This window comes from Stomoxys calcitrans, chromosome 5 (genome assembly GCF_963082655.1).
Source record: "Stomoxys calcitrans chromosome 5, idStoCalc2.1, whole genome shotgun sequence".
In the NCBI taxonomy this organism is placed as follows: domain Eukaryota; kingdom Metazoa; phylum Arthropoda; class Insecta; order Diptera; family Muscidae; genus Stomoxys; species Stomoxys calcitrans.
In genome coordinates this window covers 65,129,242-65,153,113 of record NC_081556.1, presented here as the reverse complement: position 1 = coordinate 65,153,113, position 23,872 = coordinate 65,129,242, and the positions used below count along the sequence as shown (strand labels likewise).

The window sequence follows — 23,872 nt, the reverse complement described above, 5'->3', positions numbered from 1 at the left end:
CGATTAAAGCGAGCTCTTATATCACCAAACACACATTTTTTTATACATATGTGTCTATATGTATGAAAAAAGTACAACACATATGGGAATAAATGCCGATTAGAGCGCGCTCTAATCATATTTGACGTACATACGTCAAGTCTTCTGGATACAGAAAGTGACAGCATATATCGTGTGATAGCAATTTTAGATTGAATAGTCAGCATATATCGTGTGATAGCAATTTTAGATTGAATAGACAGAACGACTTCATAAAGACAACTGAATCTGACATACAGCGGTCAAAAAAAGTATTCATCATTAGCAAAATTGATAATAAATTCACTTATTTTGGGTAATTGAAGAAAATTTAAAGTAAACAAATAATGCAGTTTTATGCAATAGTTTATTTTGCGTAATATGTTTTAAAATAAATTCAAAAAATAAATTTAATTAGCGCAAAAAATGCAATTTTATATAATAACACCAAAAACAGAACAAAAAAAGTATTCATCATTGATGTGCTATCATCAAAGTCAAATTCAAATATTATTTGGGAATCCCCCTTTTCTGTTTTATTTAGTAAAGGAGGCTTTGCCCTTGACAGCAAATATTTAATTTCATTGAAAATATAGTTTTTGTCAAAATGGGTCGTAAGCAAAACGAGGTTTCTGATGAGGTAAAAGTTTTGATAATAAAACACCACAGGAATGGTTTAACTCAAAAAACTATCAGTGAAATATTAAATAGACCACGATCTACTATACAATCCATCATCAGAAAGTGGACAGAAACGAAAACTGTTGACAATAAACCAAGATCTGGTCGACCAAAAGCACTTTCAGTTGGAGATGTGCGTTGGCTAGTGCGGCAAGTTCAGAAAACTCCGAAGACAAATGCGACCATTCTTCGTAAAAACACTATGGAATATTTAGGGAAGGAAGTTACTACACAAACAATTCGAAATACACTCAAAAGGCATAGTTACAGAGGAAGAACTGCACGTAAGAAGCCCTTTATAAATAAAATAAACCGAGTGAAAAGGCTAAACTTAGCAAAAATGTATGTAAAACAGCCCGAATCATTTTGGAAAACAGTCATTTTTGCAGACGAGAGCAAGTTTAATCTTTTTGGGTGCGATGGAAAGGTCATAGTGTACAGAAAACCAAATACAGAGCTTGAAGAACGAAACACAGTTGCTACTGTAAAACATGGTGGAGGTGGTTTAATGGTTTGGGGGTGTATGGCGGCTTCAGGAGCGGGAAATCTTGAAATTATTAATGGAGTAATGGATCATAAGTATTACATTGACATTTTAAAGAGGAATTTAAAAGATAGTGCTGTAAAACTTGGGCTTGGTAATAACTTTCAATATTATCAAGATAATGACCCCAAACATTCTGCTTTAAATACCAAGATGTGGATGCTGTATAACTGCCCCAAAGTCATTAAAACTCCTCCTCAAAGTCCCGACTTGAACCCAATTGAACATCTTTGGGAACATCTCGAACGCAAATTGAGAACGCGCAATTTTTCGAGCAAGAGTCAAATGCAACAGGTGATAATGGAGGAATGGACTAATATAGACCAAAATATAACCGCTAAATTAGTCCAATCGATGTCAAACCTTTTAAAAGAAGTTATAAGACGCGGTGGTCGAATAACAAAGTATTAATTTTTTTAATTATGTTATTTATTTTTTTGTTTTTTTGCAATGATGAATACTTTTTTTGTTTAATTTTTTGTGTTCAGCTGTAAAATGGCCCTTTTTGTTCCAATAAATACTATTTTTTTCTTTAAAAACAATGAAATTGTGTACATATATATCACACAAGCACTACTGCATCATTAGTTTAATATGTTTTTATTCCAATTGTCTTTTGTAGACTTATTAAAAAAAAAACATTGAATGATGAATACTTTTTTTGACCGCTGTAGTTCAATTGAACGATACGAAACTCAACCCAAGGCACAATAAAATGGAAAATTTAACTTCGTAAGGAAAGGCAGATAATCCAGCAATTGCGGCGGGGTACAGGTAGCTTGATTAAAAACAAATTTAAATATAAGATAAGATAGTAGTATTACAGATTTATTAAAATATTTGGAATTCTGCTAATAACAATTCCAATTGCGGACAATAGCCTACTTTTCATCATTTCTGTTCATTATCCTTGGGAAATAATAATTCATATTTCAAAGGAGAACTTCACAATTTATTTCAGATGTTAGAATTAGGTAAACCGAGATATTTTTATATTCTAGAGAGAAATATCCCCTGTTCCTTAATGGAATGTTCATGGAAAATTAAGTAATAATAACTCAATACTGCACGTTGATTAACGATATACTAAATAACTCTCACTTTCAATTAACAAGGCAAATAGCAAAGTTAATGCGCTTCCCAAAAAAAAAAAAAAAAAAAAAATAAAGACAGCAAAGCGGTAGACCTCTTCAAATCTAGGTCACATAGTTTTGGAATACCCACAGGCCCCTCTTTGCGACCATCTATCTTTCGTTGTCCTTTGGGCCTGGTCCTGAAAACTTAGCTTATATGTCGCTAGAGGCATACCCACAGATTGAAGTAGCCCTGGAATGTGTAGTCTCGCAAGCTCGTCCGCTTTACAATTCCCTGGGATATCTCTGTGGCCCGGTACCCAGAACAGGTGAATTTTGAACTTTTCAGCCATCTCGTTGGGAGACCTGGGACAGTCGAGGACGGTTTTTGTGCTCAGAAATACGTTCTTTCATAGTGGAAAGAGTATTCAGACTATTTGTGGGGGACTACAAGAAAAGTTGAATATTGTCACTAAGTACACAATGGATTGGAACATGTCCTTAAATATCGAAAAATGCGAGACTATTGTCTTCCTCCCACCTGTTCGAAAATTTAATTACGACATAACGGCTGGTGCTATGTTCGTTTTTCACCGTTGAAAAAACTTTTTTCCGCTATTATTTTTTTGAAACATTAAAAATTGTACCTTAAAATCTATTAGCTAAAAACAGTAGTCGGCGAAAAATAACGCGAAAATCGAATATAGTACCAGCTCAAGACGAAATAGGAAGTCATTTAGGATATATTGAATTATTTGGGTTTTAAATAGTTAAATTTCTCTATTTTGATAAACATGTCAACATACAAATGGAGAAAGCAAGGCACGCATTTTTTGAATTTAAATCCATTTTCTTTTCTAAACATATTCAAAACAATGTGAATGTACTTTTATATCAAGCTTTGGAACGTCTTATTATAAGTATGGTTGTTCCATATGGTTTAATATTTCCCCATCATATATGAAACGCATAGCGACATTTGAATAAAAGTGCCTACGGGCCTGCACCTCAGCGTATAGGTCCAGTAACTTCAACTATACAAAATACATATATCTCCAATAAAATTTTATTAATAAGATTGACAATTTTATTACAGAACTTATAAGGAATCACATCGTCAATTCAACGCAATGCACACCCTGAAGCCTTCTTATACGTAGATAGAAATGGCTAATTCAAGATACGAATGGTATCCCTACTTTGTATCACCTATAAAGACGTTCCAATACTAAATGTATTAATAGAAATTTAATCGCATTGAATAAAATTCGATTCGACACTACCGGGACCACATAAATAGGGATAAACTTTCCCAAAATCGTTCTTTCACTTGTTTGACAAGGTTGCCATATTTGTTTTTTTGGGGTTCTTTGGCCAAAATGTTGCCATTTACATATAAAAATTAATATTAAAATAAATTAATAGCTTTAGATAATCGATTTCATAGCAAAACATCTTTCTAATTTCATTCAGTAGGAAGTTCCCTCATTACTTTCAGTAAAATTTTAATAAAATTGTTATTTTACGATTGTTATTTGCGTAATGTTTCAAAAAAGTAATCACGAAAAAATGGTTTTCAACGGTGAAAAACGAACATAGTACCAGCCATTATTTGAAAAAAAAAAAATATATTAAATAGTGAAAACAATAAGTGCAGATAACAAACGTATTTTGGTATGGAAACATTAACATTTGATTGCTGTCAAATTTCGGCCGCGAAACAATCAAAAATTTCCGCGACTAATCCGAAAGCAGAATACCGGAAGGGGCCTCGCCGTCTTCTTTAAAAATGAGGCCCCTCATCTTATAGTTAAGAAGTATCCGTTGAGTGGAGTGGACCCTCCTCAAAGAAAAATATCTGTATTTCAGAAAAGGTACTACTTAATACGAAAAATGTTAAAGCTTTTTTGGAGTAGGCACAAAATATGCTGCGTCAGACCGCAGCATGTTGTCCTCCCCTCCTATAAGTGTGGGTGCCTTGACACATGTAGTCGAGAGTAATGCTTCAAGCGCACAACTAGTCGTCAGAGTAAGTAATGAGGAAGAGACGGATAAACCAGAGAAGGCACAGTTTGTCCCCAACCTTTAAGTAAAGGTGGTGTTTCTGATTCAGATGGCTTTGCTAAGCTCCCAAGCAGATTAGGAAAGCGATCCGAGGTACGACGAAGGAGACAGAGGAGTATATACCGGCAGTGCAATCGGGCGAAAGTGCCTGACATTCTAAGCACTTCTACGGAAGCTGGAAAACGAATCAGATCTCCCAAAGAGCATAACACTGCCAAGAGTTGAAGAAGAAAAAGAGCTCCCTCCCGCAATGGAGATACCAGACAGTGTCCTGTGGAGGGAGACAAAGTCGGAACAGGAACAAAGAAGCGCGCACGGCCTCTGAGACTTCATGGAGGATTGTGACTTCCAAAAGGATGCCACAACCATTACAGAAGGGGAAGATGGCCACTGAGAAAGGTAAGGAGCCGCTCTCTTACGCCGAAGAGGCAAGGAAGCACAACAGAGATGGGATGACTTATGCAGTCATCGATATCGGCTGTGCATCCGGTAGGATTCCACCAGATCGACGGTCCCAGATGAGGCATTTGGTAAACGATAGGGTTATCGAACATGTATTGAACTCTGAAGGGGGTCAACCCATACGAATTATGAGCTGCGAGTATAGAGGGGACATCTTAATGTTGCGCTTTGCGCCAGCGGAATGTATTTATATCGTCAAAAAGCTCGTGGGAAGTATTCACACTCTCTGGGGCGCCAAGATCGACCTTGTGAGAAGGATGGTCATCCCACAGCTCATAAAGGTGACGGTCTTCATCAAGGATGTGGGCGGCGAAATCGGAACGGAACGCATGATGGAAGCCTTAAACAAGCAAAACCAAGATTTGGTCGTGGAGAAATGGAAGGTTTTCCACAGGAAGAAGGAACTCTCCTTGTGGTAGGCATTGATCAAGTCTCCGTAAAAGTTTGGCTTATACTAAAGGCATGGCGTATTACGGGGCCATGGCAGTCTTTTTCACGATTGCGAAAACAAGGATAGGCAAATATCCTCATATTGAGCCATCAGGCGATGCAGTGGCGGGACACTCAATAACTCCTAACGGACAGGGCGCCGACGATGAGATTATCACCGACTCTCTCAATATTGGGAAGACTAGGATACGTAAAGATCCTAATACTTAAACATCAGGCAGTGCAGGGGCAAGAGACCCAACACAGCCTAACGAACACGGACCCGATGACGGAACCATCAACGATTCTCGAGATTAGGAAGACTAGGATGGATAAAGATCCTAATGCTGAAACATCAGGCAGTGTAGTGACAGAGAACTCAATGCCGCCTTACGAACAGGGAGCCGACGATGAGACCATAATCTACTCCCAGAAGCCCATTTGGAAGACTAGTCTAGGCAAACATCCTAATATTGGAACATCAGGCAGTGCAGGGACGGTAGACTCAATACAGCCTAGCGAAACGGGCCCCATGATGGATACATTACCGACTTTCTCAAGATTCGGAAGACTAGGATATGCACAGATCCTAATATTAGAACATGAGGCAGTGCAGTAACGGGAAAGTCAATGCAGCCTTAAGAACAGGGAGTAGACGATGAGATCACCACCGGCTCCCAAGAAGACCATCTAATGGAAAACTAATGATTGAGGTCATCCAGATAAACCTCCACCGGCGCGAGATGGCTACTCACGCTCTGGTGGAGAAAATCGGCAAGGGCAAGTTCTACATTGCCTTAATTTAGGAGCCATGGATGACCCGGAACAAAGTTTCTGGACTGAACCATATCAACTACCAATTATTCTATGCTCACACTGGAACTCGGTTGAGGACTAACGTTATTTGTCATAAAAGTTTAAATTATGTATTTTCCCCAGAGTTGTCAACGTCGCATGCAACAGTGATGAGACAGGGAGACGGTGGAGCATACCTGGCATCACTTTATCTGCCTTTAAACTCTCCGACACCGCCAACTACGTCGGAACTGCAACGGCTGGTGAGGAAAGCAAAACAGACAGGAAATAAGGTACTAATAGGGTGAGATTCGAACTCTCACTAAATTTCGTGGGGAAGTACCAACATTAATAAGCGGGGTCAAACCCTGGCAGAGTTCTTGAATACTAACTACCTAAGAGCACTTAATATTGGTAGGTATGAGGTATGAGGAGGTATTAAATGTGACGATATGTTCGGGAAAACTAATCGATGAGGTTCAGGATTGGAGGGTCTGCACGGTGCATTCCTTCTCAGGCTATCCTACTTTAGGTTAGAATAACAGGGCCAGCGCCGAATCCGATAAGATTTCTAAATAAGTTGAAAACCAACTGACCAAAATTCGGAAGAATACTAAGAAGAAGACTTGGGCAAGGTAGTTAAGATTGTCCAAGCATAGAAGACATTGACGACAATGTCTACAGGATTACGACTGCAAGGGAAAAGAAATCAGCCCGAGAAAAACACTGGATGACCGGGGAGATTCGTAACATAGGGAAAAAGGTCCGAAGACATTTTAACAGAGCACGTTATAAAAAAGCGGAAGAATATTGGGATGTGTATTACACACGGCCTCCTGGAGCTTTTCTGCTACCAGTCGATAGCGTTAATGACGCTGCCAAAATGAAAAAGTTTCTCCCAAAAATCCATATCCAAACTGAAACGCTAGTAGACGACATGGAAGTGAGAGCAGAAAAAGCGGACGACATGTTGAGGTTTTTGATGGAGACTGGACTCACGCAGACACCGGAATCTTGGAATAATGAGGTTGATCGAAGTTTATCATAACGGAATTATTGGTCAAGGAAGCCTTGATGAGCTTCAAATCATTTAAGTCACCTGGACCTGATGGAATATTTCCGGCGTTGCTATAAAAGGAGGCCGACTATCTGGCCTCATCTGACCACTTTTTTCACAGCATGCCTAGGACTTGCATATACTCCAAAAGCCTGGTAGGAGGCAAAGGATGGCTTGTTTATGCATCACAGCCGCACTGAGGACGACGCCATCTGATGCATTGAATATAATGCTACATCTTATGCCTCTGTACATTGTGGCTAGCCAAATTGTGTTATCTTTGATACAATATCCGATGCTGTGGATAACACCCTACATGAGCCGCTTTTTGATAAAAAGTACTGTACCACTATTACTGATAGAACCGATTGGAACTATGATATCCCTGGTAACAGAAGTTACATAGACTTCTATACGGATGGATCCAAACTAAACGACCAGATGGACTCTAAAGATCTAGAACTGGTCATATCGAAAAGGTTACGCGATCACTGCAGTCTGTATCAAGCAGAGATCCTTGCAATTAAGGAAGTGGTGGAATGGCTAAGATATAATGTTATTACGACGGTTCGGATAAATATCTTCCCAGACAGCCAGGCAGCCATTAAATCCCTGGAGAACGTATTTCTGAACACAAAAACCGCCCTCGACTGTCACAGATATCTAAACGAGATGGCTGAACAGTTCAACATTCAACTTTTCTGAGTGCCGGGCCACAGAGATATCCCAGGGAATTGTAGAGCGGACGAGCTTGCGAGACTAAGAACTACCCTACACATTCTAGGGATACTAGAATCTGTGGGTATGCCTCTAGCGACATGTAAGCTAAGTTTTCAGGACCAGGCCCGAAGGACAACGAATGATAGATGGTCATAAAGAGGGGTCTGTGATCATTCCAAAACTATGTGGCCTAATCTAGACTTGCTTTGCTGTCATTGGCTAGAACATTGTGTCAGGCATGACAGGTCACTGTCTAATCGGAAAACATGCTGATAGACTGAAGGTTGCCAGAAACGACTTTTGCAGAAGCTGTGAGGACATCGAAGAAGAAGAGACTAAAGAACATCTTCTGTGTGTGTACCGCATTAGCAGTCTGAAGAAGTTCCACTTTAAATTCTCATTTCTTTGAGAACCTGTCTGATTTAGCGAAAGTGAACATATGCAAGTTATTGGGCTTTTTAAAGCGATCTGGATGGTTCAGCGGCAGGAACTAGAAAACATCTTCCTTCTTTTGTTCCTGTGGTATCACAATGGACGAACAAGTCTTAGTGAGTCTGATGGCAAACTGCCACTTAAACCTAACCTAACCTAACCTACCGACCGTTTCGATGTTCCATAGTTTTACATGAGCGTTCGTCGCCCACGACCTTAACTCGGACTGCGTCCACCCAGTTTAACCAAGTTTATTGACGGCTGTGCTCTGGCCTTCACTGCCAAATCGTCACACTGGCCGGCTGTTCGCCTGAGACCACCTTGATTAGTCCACCTTGTTCTCCTCCGAACTTTTTTAAAGTCGATCGAAAATCCGATTTTGAAGGAAAAGATGTCCGGTATAAGTTGCATCAAACTATTGCCGCATATGGCTATAATTTGCATCATGTCGTTATAAGTCCTAAAATTTCCCTAATTTATTGGAGATAAAATAAGAAAAGGTGCTAGAACTAGAAATCAGAAATGCGAAGAGATTTCAATGTTTTTGCAGTTGTAAAATTTTTCTTTCTTTGCCCAACAATTTTTACTCGGTAAATGAAATAAATAAATAATTGATGTCAATTGACCGAGCGACAACCGTAAGTGTAAAATAAAACTTGAATTGTGGTGTAATATAAAACTTGTTCTCATACATACAATGTTTACCGACTAATAATATTTTAACACATTTTCTTACTTAAGGTGGGTATTAAGTCCTTTTCATTGTTATATTTTTATTGTAGTATTTCCATTGTAAAAATTTTTGGAAAAATATCAATAAATCAAAAAGTAAATTTAAAAATTTTTTAAACAATATTTCAATGTGTACAACACTACGATCAAAGCCTACAGAACGAATAAATTTTGACTAGAATCAAAACTGCTTGCTTTTGACTGATAGATGACTGATAAATTAGACGACTAAAACTAGTTAAAATTAACTTTTTTCGTGATATAGGGTCCGGTTTTGGGGAAAATTGGCTTATCGATAGTCGGCCATTTTATACATTCAAAAATATTCAACAGAAATTTTTCTCAAAATTCTTAGGAGTGAGATTTCTGGAATATTTTTGGAAGTCTAGTTGCATTTAATGTTTGACTATATTAAAAAAATAAATTAAAGGCGATAAGTCAGCAGGTGCTATTCAATGTTCTTCGCTTAATGGTTACAAAGTATTGGAAACATGATTTTTATTTGTTGTAAACACACCGTGGCTTAGGAAATAAAAATATTTTATTTCTATTTATTATTTCTAAAAAAATGGTTAAAAATATCTTTTTTAAATTTTCTTAAAAAAATTGTCGTTAAAGAAATTTAAAAAATATATATTATGAAAATATGAAATTTCATCCAAATTGGCAAGGGAATCGAAGGTCAAATGTGATGCGTTAAAATATTTTCTTTTTAAATATTAATTGAAAATTGTCTAAATTTTAAGAAAATGTTTTCGGTTGGAAAAATTTTATTAAAATTTATCGAAATCTTTCTTTTAGAAAAAATAATTTCGAGAATACCCGGGCCTGAGCAACATGTGACCTTTGTACCATATTTCATTTTGTTTTTGATTCTATTAAGGACAGAGAAGCATAATAAAAAAACTTTAAAAATATTTAAGCAAACAGTAGTGTCGCATTGAGCAGGCACAAGAAATTTTGGCTTTATAAAATAATTTTCACGAAATATAGTCTTAAAAAACTCAATAAAATGTAGTCTTTAGAAACATTTTTATTGAAATTTTGCCTATAGAAAAAATTGAAATGAAATTTTGTCTTTAAAAAAATGTCGGGACTCGGGCTGAAGAGAATGTTACGCTGGATTATTAATATTTTGTCTTTGGGAATACTACGTCTTCAAAAATACTACGCAGAAATTTTGTCTTTAGAAAATATTGGGTTGCCCAAAAAGTAATTGCGGATTTTTCATATAGTCGGCGTTAAAAGTGTAAAAAAAGTATATTTGATTAAAGTTCATTCTAAGTTTTATTAAAAATGCATTTACTTTCTTTATTTTTACTTTTTGGGCAACCCAATATTTCATTAAAATTTATTAAGAACGAATTTCATAAAAATTTTGTACTTAGGAAAAATATTGGGTTGCCCAAAAAGTAATTGCGGATTTTTCATATAGTCGGCGTTGACAAATTTTTTCACAGCTTGTGACTCTGTAATTGGATTCTTTCTTCTGTCAGTTATCAGCTGTTACTTTTAGCTTTTAGTGTAAAAAAAGTATATTTGATTAAAATTCAAAGTTTTATTAAAAATGCATTTACTTTCTTTTAAAAAATCCGCAATTACTTTTTGGGCAACCCAATAATTTTCAGGTGTCCCAGTATAATCAAAATGTTGACTTTGTAGAATATAATAAATACGGCATTTTGTCATTTTAAAAAGTTGTACTAACATTTTGTGTTTAAAATAAATTTAATTTAATTTTTTCTATAGGTAAAATTCCCCCTCCCCCCTGGCTACGTCTCTGCCTAACGGTCATAGTAATCATATCATCAAAAACAAATGATATTACTCTACCAACAACTTGCAATGTGGATTCTTTTCCAACGATCATTCTATTCCAAGGCTAAACCTATCATTATCATCATTGGCAACATCATTATGACCTTATATCAATACTTCTTTCAATTTTAACATCCTTCCCTACTCTACCCGTCTTCTACAGAGTCGGAGCCTAACTCGTTAACTATACTCACTTTGTTTAAAGCACAACAACAATAGCGTACATTCGAGAGCCCACGATCAAAGAGGATGAAAAGGGAGAAGAGATGGCATTACAGCGAAATTCGGGGTGACCGGTGATAAAAGTTAAAGACACAACATTTTTGAATTGCTTACGATATTTCGTTTTCCTTTTATTCCAACTTTCGGTTGGAAAGAAACAAAGCAAAATACGAAGAAATGTTCAAACAATTAATATACATCGAAAAGGTTGTTTCTTTAACGTGAGTTTTTTACGTTATTAGGAAGACTAAGCAGAAACCTACTCTTCTTCTTTTTCTCGCCAGCACGCAGATCAGACAGCATATAAACAATCAAACAAACCTTAACATTTTATATTAAAATGGGAATGCTAGTATGTGCAATGATCGAAACATAGCATGCCAGTTCTATGAGTAAGCAGCCAGTGCCATTTGGCAACGAATATGTTGGAACGGGCATGATACATGTGACTTTGAAAATGGTACAAAATACGAGTCGAAATGGTACTTTTTACTGCCAAAAAGTACCACTGCTACAACAACAACGAATCCCATGGCAGCCGGTTTTTGTACGTACCAGATTGACCCGATGAAGTCCTTCATCGACACGGGCTGCCGCTTCAGTGTACAACACTATGCTACAACAACAACAACAACAATTTTTGCTGGAGGATGCCATTGTTGAAGATAAGTAAGGGTATAAATGCATCGTGTTTTTTAGTGTTTTGCATCCAAGGAACACAAATCTGATGTCTGTTTTTAGGGTAAAGGCGCCAGGACCTCACTAGGAGCTAAACCCCCCCTAAGGGGGAAGTGATCCAACCTAGGCAATATGGGAATCAATATTGGTATCGAATAGATTACGAAAATGTATGTTTAAAAATTGGACCCGGGAAGAAACTATATAAAAAGTCTGAAAATTTGACCCACGAAGGACCTAAGAATTTTGACCATTCGTTAAGGTTTATTAACTTTTATTTTACTTGAAATCTCTCTCTCTCTCTCTCTCCATTTCTGGTAGTCAAACATCAAACAACTAAGTGACCTCAAGTTATAATTAATTTGTAAATTCTTTACGCAATTTATATGTCTGTGCAACCGTTTGTTTGTAATCTATTTCCATTTCTTTTCTAGGGAATTTTCCTTACTATTTTCAATGGTTCTTTACTTTAAATGATTAATATGGAATTTTATGTTTTTCCAATATTTCGACATAAGAATTGTGCTTACTTATACTTCGCTTTTTCATTGCGCTTTCGGTTGAGAACTTCCATAGTCTTGTCCACAAGCAAGTCGAATTTTGGTTTGCTCTTTAAATTCACGTTTTTGCCGTTCGATTTTCGAGTTTAAATCCTAGCTAAGTGATTACGCAATTTAGTTTCTTGGTTTTTTTCTTTTCGCTTTTAAGTGTTCACGTTAGACAAAACCACGTGTGAGCTGTCGGTGTTAATAAACGAGCAACGTGATTTACTGAATTTAATAACTAACCTTCAAATCCGATTTATGGCAAAAAAAAAAATGGCTGAGAAAGCGAGTGGTTATGCTAGTGCTCTGGCTCAAACGGTGGATGACATATTTAATAGATTAGAATCTCAGCATGGGACTATTATGCAATATATTCGAGACTTGTGGTAAATTTCAACTCAATATCTCAATTGTCGAAGGCTGCGGAATGGATATTTGGGTGTGTTGTAAACGGGATTGCAAAAGTATATTCGGTGGTGGGTATTAAAAAATTAAAGCAATTCATTGGTGGTGCAAGCGTTATAGAACTCATTTAGAGAAGTTCTTAAAATCATTTCATATCATTTCAATAAAAGAAAGCCTTGTTTTAGTAGATACAACAACTCAACAGTGAGTGTTTAACTCTCACTGCGTTAACATCTCTTCAGCTCTTAATCTATCCAAACTCGAGAGTATAATAAAACAAAAAAACAAACAAATTGATATATTTTATGCGCACACAAAAACAACTTTACAACCAAAGAATTCGACTGGACTGAAGAGATCGGTTGTCTCTCATTAAGGGAGGTTTACTGTTCGACTGGGACAAGAGTGTCATAAACCCAGATTCTGTGCAACCAGTTTTCCTTTTGATGAGCAGAGATGTACATGCCGAGAAGGGGTACTAATGGAAAACAGGCACACAAAATTATCAAAATGATCTCCCTTTCTAATGAAATTTTTGTTAGCGTTGAAGAGCACAAATCTCTGAACACCTCCAAAGGCATCTTCTACACGAACGAGCTTCGTTATTTGGATGACGAAGAAATCAAACATGAAATAGTAAGTCTTAACTAAAATGTAACTGACATTAAACGATTAAAAAAAGAGACCTGGAATCAAAACAGATTACTATGTTAGACTCTGATCTATACATAGATACCTTTAATGTTAGAGATCCACCAATTCAATTCAATTTTGGTTGGATACTTTAATTCCAAAGTGAGGTCCTATATTCCAAACCCACTTCGTTGCTACCATTGCTTTAAATTCGGCCACGTTTCGGAGAAATGCCCTGCACCATCCAAAATATGACCACACTGCAGTAAAAACGAAACACCACTGTTGACGAATAAGGGAAAAGAGAAAAATGCAATGACAATCCAAAGTGGGCAAACTGCTTAGGCGACCACCATAGTTTTTTTTAAAGATTGTCCACTTAACAAAAAAGATGAGATCCAAACTATTCGTATAACGGAAAAAATTAGTATACATGAAGCACGCAAGGAATATGCAAGAAGCAACCCCCTCCCCGTATTGTTTGCAAACGTAACCATGCCAAATCCAACAACTTCTATAAACACAACAAAAACATGCAAGTGCTCTTGCCCCTGTAGGGAAGAGAGTAAACTCCACACTGCGGCTGCTAAAACGACTCCCGAAAAATCTTTAAGAGAAGCTCTCTCTTCAATCGCTACTGTTGGTGAGATAACTAAACCTGATGGGTCGAAGATCAGTCTCTTACCGAAAGGCATATCAAAGCGGAAAAAGCGTGAAATATAAAACGCCGAAAGAAAGAAACAATGGTAAACAATCTGATGATAATAATGACGACCCTGAAGATGACGTTTCGTCATGCTGTTCTTCTTTACATGAATAACGAATACCAAATAATCCATTGGAACTGCAACGGTATTTTAAAGCCATTTCGATGAAATCAAATTAATGTTAAATAATGAATCAAACATGTATTGCGTTATGCATTCAGGAATCTAGATTTAAAATGAATTACCACACATCACTCCGAAACTTTAAATGTTTTAAGGTGTTTGTATATATCTCAACGAAAATATTGATGGCGAAGAAATTCATTTAAATACAGAACTGCAAGTAATAGCAGTTAAGGTTAAGTTTCCCCTAACTTGCATTCTATGTTTTATCTATCTTCCTGGATCAGAAAGTATATCCAGAAATGTTTTCAAAAACTTAACTAACCAATTTGATTCACCTTATATATTATTAGACGATTTTAACGCCTATAACTCTACGTGGGGGTCTGAAAGGACAGACGCCAGAAGAAATATTATTGGTCGATTCATTAACGATAACGATCTTAATATCTTAAATATCATAAGCTACCCAACGAACTTTAGCTTAGCTTAAAAGACTTTAAGCAACATCGATCTAAGTCTTATTTCACCTAACAATTATCATAACTTTGAATGGAATGTCGGTAACGACCTACCCAATATGTACAAAGTATAATAGACTTTCTTCCTCTTTTGATAGACGACCAACATGGATATCCGAAGGGCAAATTGGGACAGTTTCAAATGCCACTTACGTGAACCATTGGAGAACTTTCGTGATGTAGATGATATTGAGAAGTATATTTTTAGTTCAATTATTGACGCAGCAGGCTATCCCTTTCAAGAAGTCGGAATGTAATCGGAAGGAGGTTCCCTGGTGGAGTGGCACTATAAGACTATTGATAAAGGAAAGAAGGTTGATAACTTGGGCATTTTACATTCTGATGTTACGGAAAACTCCGCCTTAAGAAGGGATGTGATTGCAGTCTTTTACGACATTCAAAGGGCTTATGACTCCATGTGGAGAAAGCTGGTTATTAGAAAGCAGAACGAGGTCTAGGAACGAAGTATGTCAATTTTCATTTTCCGTTTTTTTAGAGACAGGTCCTTTTGTTGCATGGTTGGCAATACTTGCTCAGACTATTTCTCCTTTTACTAGGCGTAGGAAAAGTAGTCTTCCCGACGATTTGACTTTGAAATTATATGGAAAGAATATTGCTTCTGTGGATAGTCACAAGTTTTTAGGCGCTACGCTCGATAAGAGACTAACTTTATAAATTCACACCTAGAGGATGAAGGCGAAGGCAAACTCGAAACTGAACATATAACGAATGCTCAGGTGCTCGAGATATGGATCGGACCAGGAAACATTTCCAAGAATACTTACGTGATTTTGCCAACAATAGACTACGCATCCGTAGTACATTCATCCACACTGGAATCATACTTTAGGGAACTTAACCCGATATTGAATACTGGAATCAGACTATCCATTGGTGCCTTTAGGACAAGTCCTGCGGGCAGTATTCAGGTATTAGCCAGCTGTTCCCCCTTACACCTCAGAAGACTAAAACGGTCACTTGTCTACACTTTCAAATTATTATCCCTGCCAGATCATCCTATTTCTAAGTTGATTAGAGATGAAAATCAGTCGACTCGGTCTCAAATTACTGAAGTACCGACCCCTATACTTCAAGGCACATTAGGAATTTACACAACTTCTGCGGAATTAAGACCTTAACAAGACAACTATAGATACAACGAGGACAACGGATATAGCTTCTCGGTCATTCGCAAAGATACTAGTGAATTTTTACTTGCCTTTTTGTAGGAAAAGGGATATGCTGCCCATAGAAATCCGGACACGGTTCAGAGAAATTATAAGTACCAAATACGGAGACTATACGACTTATTACACAGATGGTTCAGTAATGAATGACAAAGCTGGTTTTGCAATTACAGGAGATAACTTCGCCGTAAAAAGGAGATTGAATAATTACACATCTAGATACAACAACTCAATAAAATGAGTTGTAATCGAATAGAATTATTACCCGAAATAAATAGTTAAAATGTGAGTATTTGAGTGTGATTATAATACAAAAAAGGAAAGAATTTTTTCGTACTCAAGACTAATTTACACAAAATAAATGGGTGACAATAGGTTGGAATGGCTCAATTCATGACCATCCCAATTCAGAAAAAAATGTTCCCAAACTGTAGCAAAGGGAAGGTAAAATCTTTAAGGTTATGGAAGGAATAGTCTACCCAGATAAATTACTACGGACCAAGAACAAATTATGCCAAATCTTGGAGAAATGTAAGAAACAGCCAATTTCAGCTTTGGTTGTTCAGGTCCTACTGCACGATCAGATGTATCATATCTTATGTAATTTCAAAAATAGCAACTCTGAAAGTTATACACATCGTATGGATATAGATTTTGGAATAAATATGCAACTTTTTCGATTTAATCGAACTTCTATTTCATCGAACATACGTGTAGACACATGTCCATAAAAAAGAGCATTGCATGTGAGAATAAATGCCGATTAAAGCGCTGTATTCGTATATGACGTACAAGGCAAGTACAGTGCATGTCTGGTCGTGTAATTGTGGCTTAAGCCAAGAATGTATGCAGTCTCTCTGCATACAGCTAAGCTGTATGAAAATCAAAATGTTTTCAAAATTATTACTTTCAGCTTTCTTCAAAATTATAAGCAATACTGTTTTCTCATTTAGACTATTTTTGTGTAAGGTCAAAAAATTTATAATTGACTGAGTAATTTGTCGAAGAATTCCGATGAAAACTTTCTACCAAATTTTTGAAAACATTTTGATTTTAAACCAAATGGTGATTTTATTAACAATTAAAATCACCCACGGTTATCAACTAGTAAATAAGTTGGACAACCATTGGTTTGGTAGTTAAAGGAACTATAAGAAATATTTTTACACAAAAGAAATGTGATCGTTTGACACATACTGAAATACTAATGATACATAAAGAGTGCCATGTCAAAAGACAAGAACATATAGTGTGATAAAAAAAGATCGTGCATGAGTCTACTTGAATAAAATTTTTAAACAGCCATATTTAAACAGCTGGGTTGAGGTAGATATTTCACCAGGCTTTCAACCACCCCCAAAAAAAAGATTGCGCATTACACAAACGACTTCAAGTGAAAAATTGTGGTAATTTGCAGAATTTTTTTGAGTGCGAACACGCATAATGATATTTTATGATTTCGATAGTTCTATACGCGAATAGAACATACATTTTTTTATTTATACCTACCTACACGACGATGATAACCTGAAGCAATAAATCGAAAAACAATGGCGAACTATGTACATGTGCACATAGATTTGTTATTTTCAAAACCATGGATTAAATAAAAAACTATTATAAATTTATTTGTATAGTCCGTATTTAGGGACATTTTTCACATATTCAATTTTAAAGCCTAAATTTGAACTTACGTGTAAATTAATTCTATTTATAGTTTAAAACTATTACGAATTAAATCTAATACAAAGCAAATTTTTGTTTCAAGAGTTCGATTGAAGGTCTAAATTACATGTTACATATTAATAAAAGAGGTTATGTTACGTTTATGGCACCGCTTTCGTTCGATGTATCTGTTGACAATTTCTGGCTACCACCACTTTTAATACTGTTACTTTTTTCTGATGTTTGTGTGACAACTGGGGAAGAAGACGTTGTTGTAGCCGGTATGGGTGTTACTGAATGTCGAATGAACTTCTGCTGAAAGTGTTGAGAATTGTTATATATGGCACTTTGTGTTGGGGGTGGTAGAGGTATTGCTGTATGCATCTGTTGTGCATGATGCGAACGTATAAAGCTCATATCACCAGATACTACTTTTGAATCCCTCATATTAGAAGCACAACTATTAATATCGTCACTATTTGTTGTACTATTCTCATCGTGCGGTCTTTTTGTCAACTGGTTTATACTAAGTGGATTGTTTATGTCCCTTGGATTGGCTCCTATAGGGCTTCTTTGAAAAGGTATATTGCTATTAGAGTTAATTTTAATATTCATAGGATTGGTGGATTCAGTCAAGGATATGGCAGGTAGGGAGCATGATTTTGACGTGGAAAGAGATTTTTGGGATGAGATTGTATCAGTTACAGATGAGCTTAATACTTTTTCAGTGTCTTCCAGTTGATTCATATTTGCCGCACTTGAAGACCGATTATATATAGTTTTAAATTCCGTCGCAGGCGCTGTATTTAACTCTTCTTTCTTGGCACAACTAGTATCCAACGAATTGAATAGTTTGTCAGTACTGATACTACTGTTGGTTCCATGAATACCATTTCCAATAATATTGTTATTATTATTCATGGCTAGTCCCATAGCCAAATGACTTAAACGATTTCCAAGCAGCATGGCAGGACTACTACTTAGAAGAGAACGCATCATTCGATCAGACAATGATGCAGGTAAAGAGGAGGATGTTGATGCAGAAGGTAAACACTTTGAACCATAGGCAGACACAGTTGTCGACGAAGGCGTCGGTGACGCATTAATTGTTGAAACAATATTTGATATTGAATTTGGGTTGTTTCCAACAAGACCCCCCGTTTCATAGGCAAGGTGTGGTGTTGGGCATAGAGAAGACATAGAAATGGACGGCTGAAAATGTTGCTGTAATTTATGTTGGTGCTGTATTTGCACACTTTGAGACTGCAAAATATTTAAATCAGGGTGATTGTGGTTATGGTCGTTAAACCCAGTGTTTATTGAATCGTTGACATGATGGACAATGGCAGGACTAGCTAAACTAGTTGGAGGACTCTGGAAGTTTGAAAACCCGCTTGGACTTGAAAGACTGTGACTTAACGACTCATTGTCATCGTCATATACCTTATTATCATCACCGCTATCACAACTACCAATGTTTTCGTGATCGACGTCGTCGTCATCGCTGCGTTGGCCATCTGTGTCGTCTAAATCGTTCAGGTGTTCCTCTTTTACACTGTCGCAACCGATTCCAATAGATTCCATATAGCGAATACATTTCTTTTTGCGTTTGCATGGTTTACACCACTGATTTTGTTGATCGAGGCCAAACCGGGCTCTACACTTTTTCATATTATTTCCTCCAGAATCTGCAGGAGATCTGTCTTTTTTCCGCTTTTTCTTTTTTGAAACGTATCCATAGTTATCTCGAGCACTCCAACCTGGGTATAGCTCCATGTGCAGTTGTCGTTCTTGGCGAGCTTTTTCGTAATATTTGCTTTGTTCTTCTCGAGACAGTTCATGCCAACGTCTACCCAGTATTTGGTTAATTGCAGCGGATTCTTTAAGTGTACATTCCGCAACTACCTTCGCTCTCATTTCCTTCATATATAACATAAAAGCGTTCAATGGTTTTTTAATATGAGGTTTCTTCTTTTCTATAGCACTGTCTTTACAGGTTTCGTGGTTTTGCATTCTCACATTTCTACTCTCCATATTTTTTAAAAAACGATGTGTTCCCGCTGTATCATTATTGCCGTCCTGTTTTGAACCTGATGCAGAAGCAGTAGAATGTGCGTTGAGCATATGATGTTGTGATGTATGAACGGAAGGTAGAAGGTTTGGAGAAAATCGAAAGGAGAAATCACTTGATAACGTTGAATTGATAGGAAGGGATGTAGGGTAAGGATTTCTGAAACTTGATGCCGCTGAATATACGGAAGGTGTATGCCAAGTTGCAACTTGGGACATATCAGGACTTATCATAGGGTATGGATATTGGCTGGAAGGAAATGGGTAAATTGCCTGTCTACTCAAGTTAATAGATTTAGCATCCAATTGATAAGGAGGTATACCACAATGTGCAGGAGGAGGTGTTGTAAGATGTTCTCCATTGTGACCGAAAAAGCAAGGCAACCCTATTTTATTTGCCATAGTTGCAGGTAATCCTCCTGTGGAACCGTTTGAATAAGGATATGGCGATACCAGGTAACCCATACTATAAGGAGATGCATGAGGCTCAATTTTGTTGAAGACGGGGCTCTGGCCAGATCGAGTTGATATTTTACCACTTTTTTCCTCACTTTCAGTTAGATCAATCAAGCTAGATTTTTCCTCTAATAAGTTCTCCGAAGAAATCTTTTCATCCTCGCGATCTCCCTCGTCTTTGAACACTTTAACCTCATCTGTGCTTCCTAAATCGTCACCAGAAGAACTCGTATGGCGCGCGTGACTTGTGTGGGGCATAATGTCGAATGTTTTCGATTTGACTATTTGTATTACAATTTAAACTAAGTTATATTTAAAAAGTATCGGCAGATTTTATAAACTTGATTGCACGCGGTTGAAACAAAAAAATGTTATCGCTGCTTTAACTTTCATTTGTAATGATTTTAATGTATGAAAATATTGGTAAAAATTTTGGCTTTTAGTTTTCGTTATTTCTTTCTTATTATAGCATACATATTCTACATTATCTTATATATTAAATTATACATTTTTAGTATGATCTTTAACATTTGCAACATAATAATTAAATTTGTTTGCAAAAATAAGTATATACTTGATGTCCAACAAAAAAGGAAAATATATTTATATTTTTGAAAACTTTTTTAATAGCTTTCTATTTTTATACTTTAGAAGTATTTTTGCAATAGACAATTAACGTAGCTGTTTTAAGTAATTTTTAAACGACATCAAATATATACTTATTTTAGGCAAACAAATTTCACGAAAACAGTTAATCAAAATATCATTAATTACAGGTTAACAACTTTAATGCACTGATCATATGTAATTACAAAAATAAACATAAATGAAACAATTGCTTTTAAACGAGAATTTTCACATTTACCTTAGATATTCACAGTAATCACAGATTCAATATAATTTATGGTTCAGGTTTTGTAAGAACAAGTTTAAATAAAATTGCGAATTGGCGTGCAATAAATAATCACCATTCAAAACTGTCCTGGAACTGAAGCAACTTCTGCGAAACACCAATCGAGTATGTGAAAATCTGGCATCAGGAAATTCCGTTGCTTCTATTGATGTCAAATAGATAATTTAGTAGAAAGTATTGGAATACATATATTATTCTTACGGCGTTACCTTCAGAAACCAATTCAGCAATTTCCTAATAAACAAAAAAAAAAAAAAAAGAAATAAAAAATTAAAATAGAAAAAAATCAAAAAAGAAGTGTAATACGTTGGTAAGATTCTTCGAAATATTACAACCCAGTGTAAATCTTATATAAAAAATATCTCAAACAACTTCCTTCAAATATTGAAAGATTATATATAAAAAGAAGTTACCTTAAAATGTTGAGAGTTCGCTTACATGTGTAAATGTGATCCTGGTAACGTCACAAACATTTGGTACCTTCTGCCAAACCTTCGAGCGGACATGTATATAGTAGAACTCAAAGGTAAGGTAATGGAATGTAAATTTCAATTGATTGGCCAATGGACATTTTAAAAAGTTTATCCTACTACTAGATATTTCTTGGGGATGCAAATTTATTTAACAATATAAAACTAAAGATGAAAGATATGGAAAGTAAAGTCGTAGGCCAACAGATTCGCGCTAGGTTTTATGCCCCTCGTCCTCTCGCCTCGTAAGAATATCTATTCCAGACGTCCTATTACCTCCAACAATCATACTAAAAAAAATATATACATTCGCTACGCCAAATCATTGCTCCAACCTTCACATTCGTGGCTTTGATGACTGTCACCGGAGTGCACTTGTTCCCACCGATAGTCGAAATAAGCTACGCCTTTGGTAATCAAGCACTCTGATTACTCCTTATATTTACCACGATTTATTTCCACATATTTCTTCTCACCTTACTCTCCAAATCTCATTCAAATAAAAATAGACTTAATAAGACATGATTATTGAGAAAGAAAAAAATGTATAATATCAAGGAATGAACATGTTAAGTTTCCCCTAAAACTATTTAGGATTTGTTAAGTATTTAAAATTTTTTTTTGTAAAGACAAGTGGGTTTAAAAAAATATGATTGTTTAAAGTTTATCCAAAAACATTATTAAGATTATCAATTGAAAAATTCAGTATAGTAATAAATTATTATTACGAGTCATCTTAAAGCTTCTTACTCTTTCATTTTATTACTAAAAACGTGTTTCAGGAGTTTTAATGAATTTTGTAGCTTTTGCTTTAATTATGATTTGAAAGCAACTGGTCTTTGCTTAACCCTTTTTAATATTCATTTAAGAGTAACTGCCCTGTTTTTTTTTTTGTAAATAAAAATGTTGAGATTTAACTGGAGTTGTATTTTAATTTTGTCTCTTAGACCATCTTTGGTGGTCAAAGAGGCTTAGAGGATAAGTGAAATTATTTTCCAATTTTCCAAAAGTGCAGGGGATTTTTTTTTTTAAATTTAAATTTGTGGTAGAACGAAATCTGGTATGTAAATGCTTTTTCAGTTTAGCGATATTTCCAGTAAAGTTTTTTTTGCACTTGAAGGTAGTTATGAAGATCGTTGACTGTTGAAAGTTTTCAGAAGACATATATATATATATAATATATAGAGAATTATGAGATTTCCATCAATAGCTGAAAATGGAGCGGTACTTTTGCACATGTCCCCGAAGTGGGTCTTCTTCACTCAGTCTATTATATGGACAGTATTCCTTGTATAGTTCCAAACCGGAAACGTGGTACCGAAAGTCGACACTCCATTACATACTTACAATATCGATTTTCTTGGACCTTTTCAATTGAGTATCGACGATCCAGGAAAGTGGTATAAGCATATCGACGCTGTACAAAAGCTTATAAACTCATCAAACCAGCGATGCTTAGATACAACACCATTTGAAATGTAAATTGGAACGAAAATGGAAACAAAAGAAGATTTGAACTTATTGATATTTACGAAATTCTTGCCGTACAGGAGGAAAAAACGTGTTTTTAATCGAAAACGTAAACCTGCGACCAGTACAACGAGAACGACACCGTAGCAGTTAAATGGACTCAATTAGGCGGTGGTCTTAAACTTAAACCAAAGTATACGGGACCATAAAAAATTCCTAGAATTAGACATGCCATTACAATTCTCAACACTCTCAAACCAACATATTTTATTCATTCATTGAACCATACATTTTTTAACATCTTCCACTAAATTTATTCTTTAAGTTTTGAATATATATATATATATATATATATATATATATATATATATATATATATATATATATATATATATATATATATATATATGTATATGTATATTATATATATATATATATATATATATATATATTTTTCGGCCTTTAAAAATGGTCTAAGATACAAAAATAACCGATTTGGCCCATTTGCAAACCCAACGACCTAGCGGCTAGCTTTTTGACGTTGATCGAAGGTTTATAATAACGGAATTTATGGTGAAGGAATCCTTGAGGAGCTTGAAACCATTTAAGTCACCCGGACCTGATGGGATATTTCCGGCGTTTCTACAGAAAGAGGCAGACTATCTGGCGACTCGTCTGGCCAAAATTTTCACAGCGTGCCTAGGACTTTCATATACTCCGAAAGCCTGGCAGGAGGCAAGGGTGGTGTTTATACCTAAGCCCGGCAAGGCAAGTTATGCGACACCAAAGGCCCACAGACCCATAAGCCTTACGTCCTTTCTACTTAAAACCATGGAACGTATTGCGGGCTCCACGATAAAGAGTATGACATCCAGCGAACTGCTCAAATACAAAAAGCATGCCCATGTCAAGGGAAGGTCGGTGGAGACTGCCCTGCACGAGGTTGTGCATAAAAAGAAGAATCGTTCGATGCCAAAACGTA

General features: G+C 36.1%; 1 protein-coding gene and 2 long non-coding RNA genes across 5 annotated transcripts in view; 2 read left to right on the top strand and 1 right to left on the bottom strand.

Annotated features, from left to right (window-relative positions):
- Window positions 1-19,619, top strand: part of LOC106082604 (uncharacterized) — a 43,687-nt gene extending 24,068 nt beyond the window's left edge. Inside the window, exons 5-7 of one of the 3 annotated variants that reach the window (XR_009398573.1) lie at window positions 10,989-11,268; window positions 11,332-11,716; window positions 19,494-19,619. This is a non-coding gene — a long non-coding RNA (uncharacterized LOC106082604). Of the gene's footprint in view, window positions 1-10,988; window positions 11,269-11,331; window positions 11,717-11,788; window positions 11,896-19,493 lie in introns of those variants that run through there. The other 2 variants (XR_009398574.1, XR_001220527.2) reach the window with 2 other exon arrangements.
- LOC106082606 (uncharacterized) lies at window positions 1,923-3,613 on the top strand. Its single transcript, XR_001220530.2, has 2 exons — window positions 1,923-2,017; window positions 3,413-3,613. It is a non-coding gene; the product is annotated as an uncharacterized LOC106082606 (long non-coding RNA).
- Window positions 17,449-20,987, bottom strand: LOC106082602 (protein pangolin, isoforms A/H/I/S). Its single transcript, XM_013245225.2, has 2 exons — window positions 20,903-20,987; window positions 17,449-20,831 (listed from the first exon to the last, which is right to left on the bottom strand). Exon 2 carries the CDS (start codon window positions 20,293-20,295, stop codon window positions 17,662-17,664), a length of 2,634 nt encoding a protein of 877 aa, XP_013100679.1. The 5' UTR covers window positions 20,296-20,831; window positions 20,903-20,987; the 3' UTR covers window positions 17,449-17,661.
- Between the last annotated feature and the right edge of the window lie 2,885 nt (window positions 20,988-23,872).